This window comes from Argiope bruennichi, chromosome 5, assembly GCF_947563725.1.
Source record: "Argiope bruennichi chromosome 5, qqArgBrue1.1, whole genome shotgun sequence".
Classification (NCBI taxonomy): domain Eukaryota; kingdom Metazoa; phylum Arthropoda; class Arachnida; order Araneae; family Araneidae; genus Argiope; species Argiope bruennichi.
Window position 1 is genome coordinate 102,872,532 of NC_079155.1, and position 10,114 is coordinate 102,882,645.

At 29.5% G+C, this 10,114-nt stretch overlaps 1 protein-coding gene across 1 annotated transcript; it reads left to right on the plus strand.

Moving 5' to 3' along the window:
• The first annotated feature begins 270 nt into the window (after nt 1-270).
• LOC129968541 (uncharacterized) lies at nt 271-9,767 on the plus strand. Its single transcript, XM_056082533.1, has 3 exons — nt 271-394; nt 7,652-7,839; nt 9,488-9,767. The coding sequence occupies exons 1-3, from the start codon at nt 313-315 to the stop codon at nt 9,665-9,667; spliced, it is 450 nt and encodes a 149-aa protein (XP_055938508.1). The 5' UTR covers nt 271-312; the 3' UTR covers nt 9,668-9,767.
• Nucleotides 9,768-10,114: the final 347 nt, after the last annotated feature.

Consider the following 10,114-nt stretch of genomic DNA (forward strand, 5'->3'; position numbering starts at 1 on the left):
ACTGAATGCCAATCTTCCATTATTGACTGTTGTCTACCAATCAAAACAGCCTATTTATCCTCACGTGACCAAAGTACTTCATCAATAAATGTGGCATAGGAAGGTGTTCGAAAAACAGAAAGCCTCTCTTCAGAAATGATATTCTTTTGTAAAAAGACAGCTGGTTTTGTTAATTGATTTTTTTTTTCAATGCCACTTGTGTTCTAAAGTAGGAAGTTTACTTTTTTTCCCCTGAAAGTTCTCCACTCCATGTTTGGTTTCGTTTGCCTCGGAAGCAGAAGATAAACTTTCTTCCGCTTCATTAACATTTTAATGAGTGTCTCGGAAATGCTCGTGCTGTTAATTATGCAACAGAAGTGGAGGAGTGTTATTTTAGTGGACGCCGACCCGGAAGGTAAAAATTGCTCTTTTCTTTTCCTTTCATTTTGTTTTACCTAATGTTTGTTTCTTTAATGAGAATAGATTTAATAATGGAAATTTGGTAGCTAGAGGGAAAACACAACCATTTAAAAGAAATAAGATGAAAATAATAATTTCAAATGCTTTGGAAAAAATATATATTTTTAATGTAAGTTAAAAATCGCCAAGTCCCGCCAAAACGTTTTTACATGCTTTTTACTGTCTCGTATACTTAGTACAGAGAAAGTATCGTAACTGTAAAACATTCAAATTTGAGATTTTGACGAATTTCTGAGTTCGAAAAACACATTTTTGAAAAATTCTCGTCTGTGTGTCTATAACAAAGATAACTCAAAAACATTTTGAGCTAAACAGTTGAAATTTGGTGTACTGTCTTTAGAAAAAAATTCCAGATTTCTGTCAAATTGTGAGCAAATTCCGTTCAATAGAAGTATGTCTATCTGGCTATTCGAATATAAGTTAGCAAGATAACTATAAAACGAAAAGAGCTAGATAACTGAAATTTCGTACACAATTTTAACATCTTTAGAATAGACGCCAATGAAGCGAGAATAGCGCCTTTCAGCGAAATCCAACAACGAGTTGACCGTCTGTCGGTCTTTACTTTCAGAAACATGTAAATGCGATGACTCAAAAATGCAATGACTTATATATATTAAATTTGGTACGAGATTTTGCGACTCTAAGTGTAGTTTTATGCCAAATTTTTGTTTCAATTAGTTGGGAAAAAGATGTCTGAAACCTAAATTCTACTTTTGGATACCTTTGACTGTGTGCCAGAGATTAATAATCTAATCATTCGAATCATTCAATAGATTCAGTAAAAATGGTACATTCGCACCAAAGGTAATATTTCTTAAAAATTGTAAACCAATCACTGGGAAAACATTTTTATTAGAGAGTAAGCTAGAAAGTTTAGTGAAGACTACTTCAGCTGTTTTTTATGAAGGTGTTATATCCCTTCCCCCCCAAAAAATGGGGGGGGGAGAATATAATTGCCACATGTATTCACATGCTTATTTCAACACAGGAAAATTGTCTATATTTTAGTATACTACTGGTACTTGTGTACCAGTTATGGGCCAGAAATGCTCGAACTATTCAATGTTTATCGCGAATACAGTGATTTTCTTCAATGAGGCTTATGATTTCTGGCGATTAATCGCTGAGATACAAGTACTAGAAAATAGAATATTTATTTTGGAAGCCTTTTTTTTGAGTGACTGAAATCAAAATGTGACATAAAATTGTAATGACCTTATTCTTACCTAATTTCATTTATTAAAATCATTACGTGTTTTTAATTACCATGTTTAGAAGCATGCAAAAGTACAGACGGACAGATACTCAATATTTTGAGCGGATTGGGTTCCAAATGTGATACGAATCTTCAATAAAGATACTAAACCAAATTTCATTTACCTAGCTCTTTACGTTTTGTAATTAACGCATTCACTTGTATACGGATAGCTGGGGAGACATACTTCGCTCGAAATTTGATAGAAATTTATAAATTTAGTGTACAGACCATATACTAAATTTCAGCCATCTAGATCAAAGTGTTTCTGATTAATTATGTTCATAGAGAGACAGACAGACGTAATTCTAAAAATTTGTTTTTCGAGCTTAGGTATTCTGGGATGTAAATGTTTATCAAACCTTAAGTTCGAATATTATTCTTGAAATTAATATAATGCCAGCTCTTTATTTAAGCGGTATTCTTATAACCGGATTCCTATATGACATGTACTGAAGAAGTAAAAATTAAAAATGCATCACTGTATTCTGATTACACAGTTTTTATGTCGCATGAAATAAAAATATCGGAAAGTTTAAATATAACAAGGCATTCTAAAAGCACAGCTTCCATAAAATGTAGAGCAAAAATATGAATCGAAAAGCTACACTGAGGTCTCTTAATATAGTTACTAGCTTAGTCAGCATAAAATGGCAATAACTGACCTATAACATATATTCTGATATCCTTCTTACTGAAGATTTCTCTCCAAAATTGAAACAATTAAGTCGTAGAAGGAATAAATGAATGTTAAGAAACGTAATGCAGTTTCCTTTTCTTTCATAAATGGGTTAAATAAAGTGCCAGAGGATTAACATACCTACTTGTATTTCTAAATATACTTGTAATAATTGTATTAAAATTTAAAAATAGAAAAAAATTGTTTCGTCGAAGTTTACAGATGCGCCCAGTTAAAAGCAATGTAAGATAGAATCACATTATTCTGGAGTAGACAAAATATAGAAAAATCGTGATTTTGACTTATTTCCATATTTCAGACAGCCTTCATCCCAGAAAATACATTTTTGAACAAGATAACTCAAAAACATTTTAAGCTAGACCAATGTAATTTGGTACATGATGTTTATGACAAATTTATAGATTTATATTAATTTTTGAACGAAATCTATTCAGAGAAACTCTGTATGTGTATTCAAGTATAAATTAGCAAATAACTATAAAAATAAGCGAACTAGATGGATAAAATTTGGTACGCAGATTTTAAACCTAAAGATTCAAAAACCAAATCCAACAAGGAGTTGTCCATCTGTCAATCTGTACTTTCTGAAGAATATAAATATAATAACTCAAAAACGCCATTATTTTAATATGTGAAATTTGATGTAGTATTTTGTGACTACAGTTGTAATTCTATGTCAAATTTTGGTCTCAATTTGTCGGAAAATACATATTTAGAATACACAGTTTGTTTTCTGGTATAGGTGTATTAACAGCTTCCCAATTATTAATTGCTAAAGATGACTATAATAGGCTATTTACTATTTTTCATCAATGCCATGCATTTAATAGCATAATAGTATTTAATAGTATATTAGTAATTATTAGTGAATATGCAAGAAACTTTCGAGGACACTATACTTTCTGGTTTTACTGAATATTAGCTACTTTAGCTTATTCACAAATTTTGATATTCATATTATTTTCAAGCATTTTTAAAAATGAAATTGTGATAGACTTTCCAGTCGTGTTTTTGCATTAGTCTTAAAACTGTTATTCCGTTTATTTTATGTATTTACATTTTTACCTAATGAAACTGTTTTTTGAAATGGCATACAAAATAACTTCTAGTATCATCTAGTATCTTTTTAATGTAGAGGAGATCAGGAAAATTCTATAATTAGAAGGGAGTTTCGTAATAGTAAGTTTAATAATGATTTTATATGGTAATGAAAAAAAAAGGCGATATAATGATGCTGTCAAAAATTATAAGTAGGAGCATGTTGATGGAAAAGCAAGAAATAAATAGTTTTCCGCATATTTCTAAAGATGAAAGTATTGTGTTAAAGCAAAAGAAAATAATTTGAATTTGTTATAAATTTCCTAAATTGTATTAAAAAAAAGGGATAATTTTTTTTTAAAAAAAAAGGAATAAAATTTATTCAAGACAAATATAAACACAATATAAGCAAAATATAATATCAAAGGCTTTTAAGAGTTGGTAATTCTAATCGAATTAAAAGTCCTTTCTATCCTCTTTTTACTTTCCTTAAAAGCTGAAGACAAAAACAGCGCGTTGATTAAAAAAAGAAGCTTTTATTACGAGATAATGGAAAAAGATTCAAAGATTAAATAATACAATAGAAACATAAATGCAGACTGATTATATTCATGCATAAAAAAAAATCTATAGATGGGAAAAGCGCAAAATGATAGTAAAATAAAAATCGGTCTCTTGAAAATCTCCATCTACTCACAGTGATGTAAAAATTCATTTATAATCCATCCTATAATAAAATGGATAATAATGATTTATTAAAATTTTAAAAAATGAAAAAAAAATACAATGACTAAGTTCATTTTTACACTTTCATAAATTAATTATAGTCTTGTAATTGATTAAAAAAATTAAATCTCGAAATTTTGATGAATTTCGAAGTGTTAGACTTCATTATGGAGGATAAAAAATTTTTTGAAATTATGCCTGCGTGTTTGCATCTTTGTTTGACAGTATCAACAGCAGATTATATGATTTTTATTGCAAATATTTTAGTGTCATTATACGCTAAATATTTTTAAAACAGTATACGTAATATTGTAATTGTAATAGCATGATTTTTAGTGTCGCTGTAAGCTTAAAGCTATAAAACGGGGAAATTTCAAGCATTACACTTTTCACGAATAATGCCTTACTTTTTTAAACTTTGCCAAGTAACACTGGAAGTTTGGAATTTTTTAACAGCAATTCCGTCGAAAACTCATAATTTTGCATTATGTTAATATACATAAAAACGAATTTAAAAAATGAAAAATTAAAACAATAACAAACTTTAAAAGCATACGTAATTTTGTTTTTAAAACATTTATTACCTAGAAACTTTCAAAATTCACGCGAAATTAATATTGATTATAATAAATCACTTCTGCCATAAAAAATATCTTGATATATTGTTTATTTCGCATTTAATTACCGAAAAGCATCTTATTTCTTCTTTTACAACTTCTAAATTTTCTACCTGCTTCATTTATCTTAATGAAAACTAACTATTTTGCAAAATAAAAGAAAAGGAAAATGCTTCCCTTCTTTCAGTAAACGGCCAAACAAATTTTTTAAAATTATTTCATTAACAAAAGCAATTATTTATGCTTAAAGCAAACGATTTACATATGTCAGTTTATACCATAAAAAATAATCCATTATTTTTAATTTCCAAAAGTTTTCCAAACTTGAATGGCAACCAGTTTTTGACAAAAAAAAAAAAAAAAAAAAAAAAAATGTCAGTAGCATGGTTTTCGCTGAGATAAGCAGACAATTCATGGACTCGAAAGAACAAAAGAAATCGATTTAAACGAAAGAATTAAGAGTAACGAATGTTCTAAAGTCGTCTTTTGTGTCATGGGAAAGAGCAGATGTTTCTGCAGATGAATTTTAGACTGATAAAAAAAATGACAAAATACGGATGTGTAGTTATTCTGATCAAGCGTTTGACGAGCTTGATTGTCACCTTGATATAAAAGAGTGAAAATGTGATGACAACTAAAAGTTCATGGATTTAAAAATGCTTGAGTGATGGGAACTTTCGATGTTTTTGATAAACCTTACTGATAAATTACCAATTTTCTCTTTATAAAGCGAAGTCTGGGTAAAAGACAACAAAAGAACAAGGAAAGTTTCTGTCATTTTTAGCACTTCTTACACTTCGAAATGATATCCTGACTTCTTTTGATACTTTAATACATCTCTTTTAACGTGTCAAAAAAATATTCTGCCGTCAAATACATAGTTTGGATGGCAGTTTCTGATGAAGTCGTTACTTTATTTCACACAGAATAGATGAAAATTCTTGACAACTGTCAGCCGTTACGAAACTGCCATTAATGGTGAATACTGATGATTTTTTCATAAAGAATCATTCAAACTTATTTGTAAAGTGTATTACGATTTTTTCCAATTAAATACCTAAGCAAATTTCAAGCATGAAAGAAGCATTTTTAATATATTTTTCTATTAAAAATTATTTTTATGGCTGCTTTAATTTGAAATGAATCTACAGTTTGAAATTGAAATTTAGATAATCTAACAAACAATACTCAGAAATATTTTCTTTACTTTCTGTGTTTTAGAATTTACTTGAATATATCACAATTATTTTCTTTTCGTAATTTAAGAAATCTACAAATGTAGAAAACAATCAAAAATTAATTTTAATTTGTATCATATATACTTATAAGCGTATTATACTTTAAATTTTAACTTCTTGTTTTCTTCCCACCAACAATATATTGAATGGATTGCAATTGGATCACGTGAGAATGAACTGACATCATTAAAATTAAACTTTCAATTAAAATGAAATGAATTAAAATTGAATCATTGAAATTAAATTCCAATTATTTTCACTATTAATTTAAAATATTTTTCTCCTTTTGTAACACGAAATTGCATTCCAAAAATCAACTGTTAAAAATGGTTTCAGAAATCAAAGTTAACACAATGTTGATTAAAGAGTAATTCGTTTCTTTTCAGAAAATCTATGCATCGAATAAGCTGAAAATTACTAGATGTTCAATTAAACATATAAATTTGTATCATGCAGAAATGATTGGCATAAACACGAAGAGAAATTAATGCTTTATTTACAAAATCTAAATATTACATTAATTAGATAACGCCCATGCAAGTTCATGCACTTCTATCATTTCCCTGGGGACGAGATGTCCCTGACAAAACCGTCCATCTGTATGTCAGTGTACCATCTGCGAACAATTAGCCTACAATTTTTTGACATATCGCAGCAAATCTTGCTTCGTTTTACAGTGCATGGGATAGTATGCGACTGCTCGCAATAGTCAAATTATACACGGCGTTCAAGCTTGCTGCTTAAAACAAAGGTCAAATTCATATCTCTATCTCAAATACAAGGTCAAATACATATCTCAAATACAAGGTCAAATACATATCTCAAATACAAGGTCTATACATATCTCTATTGCTGTACTTGTCAAAACTAATGGAACACAGTTTTTCCCCTCTAATGGTTCTTGGAAAACCGCACTGGTTTGATGGTAAAATCTCGGCATCGGGACCGGAGGCTCCAAGTTCCGAACCCGATTTCACCGAAAAAATTTCGACACCCACTAAACTTCGGGGGATGACTAAATGTCCACACTGGAAGTTTGAATAGGGAGTTGCCAACTCAAGTGCCGTCCTCGTAATGTGACCAAGTTCAAAATTACAATGTCCGTTCCAAAAGAGCTCTAGCGATGCTTTAAAATGGGACATTAATATAGCTAATTAACTGATGGTGTTTGGTCACACATCGACACGATGTAACAATGGACATCACTTCCCAACGCATTTTCTTTCACACACTTTTTATTATCGCCAGTATAATAAAATTCCATTTTTTTCTGTTTAAATTGCAACGACATCTTTGAGAACAATAACTGTATCTGAATTTAAAATGAATCATTAATATATTAATTAAATTAAGAACGCGGCTTATTGTAAAACTAAATTAGTCATTTATTAAAAGAGGGATCTCATAATAATACACACTGCTTATGAAACAAAAATGTCTAAATCCACCATTGCCTTTGATGGTTATTTTTCAATGTTTGGATGCTCTATGGAATTTGTCAATTATTTATGTATGTAAAATAGTCGCTCCTTAGTAAATAGTCATTCATACTCATTATTTTTGTATTTACCTCTTGTATTTTATTTCATATTTACCTGCTTCTTTATATTCCCAGAGAGTGCATCCTTATTGAATTCCTTGAATGAAGGCGGAGTGCTCATTGCCAGCGTTTCCGTGAATGCGATAGGCAGATATCGTTGGCCCGAGAAATACAGTCTACAGCCATCGTTCGACGGATATATAATGACTATTCGTATACGGAACACAGATGAAATCTTTGGAGAGCTTATTCATGCGCTAAAAGTAAAACATTTTCTGAATTTTAGTGGACTTTGAAATTTTTAGCTAATATTCCAGCTTTTTTCTATTTTAAAGAATTATAGCGGGCAATATAGACACAACCTCAAAAGTAACATAACTTGATATTGTTACAAAATTTTTTCTATACAGCAAAATATCGCAAATTAATCGTAATGACGCAGCACATTTAATTGCTGTAGTTCAGCAGCTTTCTTGCTGTCTAATCCTCCAGTTTCTCTACGTGTCGGCGACTCCGACTCCTCTCACACCACTTGTGACGATACACACGACGACTTCACAGATTCAGATTGCTTGTCTTTTATAGTTCCGGGAGGCGGGGCTGGAATCTTCAGACTAATCAGGGCACACCTGGCTGTATCTCGGGTCTTAGTGGATGGATCGTGAAAGTTCTCAAACTTTCCGGTAGTATCCATTTAGTCGCCAAACTCTCCAAATTCGTCGCCAAGTCGCCAAATGGTCGCCAAGCTCTCAGGTCATTTACGCGGCAGCTGCTTAGCACAGATCTTACAACGGTCTTTCTCAGGATGACACTATTCATGCCGGTTAGCAATATTACAGATTTGTAGCAATATTAATAATATTTGAATTGTTTTAAATATAAAGATAGAAAATAATTTCATATTCGGAGCATATTTTTCAGCCAAAACTGAGTATTTATTGCGTTTATATTTAACTAAAAAAAACTATTCAAATAGTTAATCTTTAGCTTAAAATTGTAATAATTATAGACGAATGTTGTAAATTCACGTGTACTTCAGCATAATTTGAAATAAATTGAATTGAAAAACTGAAGAATAACATCTAATAATGATAGTCTAAAATTTTGGAATAATGATAATAATATTTTTATAAGGTTATATAAAATGAATAAGTATGCAGTTCTTGCAAGGAAATAATTAATTTATTTTACATAATGGAATAATTATTATTAGAAAATGAATTAATCTTTCATAGCCTCTAATATTAGTAATTTTAATAAATAAGTAATTATTGGTAATCGGTTCCACCATCAAATCTTAAAGGGAAAAAAAAGACAATGATATAAACTATGATCCAAAACATATTTTTGAGCTCAATTTATACGATTCTTTTTATTACAGCATGAAATAAAATTTCGAAGTTGCAGTTCCTTGCTGTCCTTGAAATTTTATCATAAATTAAAACTGAACAAGGCTTGTTTCAAACCAACTTTAAATTGTCTAAAAATAGATTCCATGCTTTTTCAACCTCTTAATTTTTTTTATCAAATTTGATATAGTATGCGGTAAAGGTTAACTATAAGGTTATATACTTAAAATTCAAAATTCTAAACGTAATTAGATTCAAATATTTGTCTATATAAACCTATACAACAATAAAAGTTTTCTTCAAAGTCCATTATGTATTTTTTTCCCTTCAATTCATGGATATAATTCATTTATTAGAATTTGCTATAAAAATATTACTGAAGTCAAAAACAATTTCTCTTCTCAATCTTAAATTTCATATATATTTATGTATATATTTATCATATATATTTATGTATATATTAATATACGCATATATTTATCATAAAACGATAAATATATACGTATTTCAGAAGCGAAATTTTTCAATTCTTTAAAATTGAGAATGAATGCATTTATTTCAGAAAAATTTCCTTTTCGGGCCCCATCAGCGCTGGATCATTGGTGTAAAGGGCTGTTTGAAGCTGGACAAAGCTCTTCACTTTTTTGACGAAGGAGACAAAATAGTAATCATTGCTTCTGAAACAGTGGAGACCTCTGCGTGTCAGTCTGATTTCCATTCAAAAGTAAATTTACAAATATAACGTTTCTTAAAAATGGAAATCAGTCCATAAATATTTTCAGTTAGTTAGGATATTGTTTCTTCAGAATTAAAATTATTTCTGCAACTGAAAAATAAAATAACATTGTTTCATATCAAAGAATCGATCATTGATATGAGCTTCGACTAAATGTATTTAATTAGCTTAGTATAATCTGGCTTAAACAATTTTAAGTGCAACTTAAATTACATGAGAAGGGGGAAATTGTATTTATTGCTATATCCTTTTCCTTTTATATTTATCTGGATATTAAATCCAAAGACTTATAGAAGAAAAGGTCAATATAAAAAAGTATTAAAATAAGATAGGCAATTGCTTCCTTATTTCGAAACAATATGTCACTTAATTGCATACATATGTCATACAATTAGTTATGATATTTCAATACATCTTATATAAACAAAAGTTTTCGGTTTATTTATACCGAAT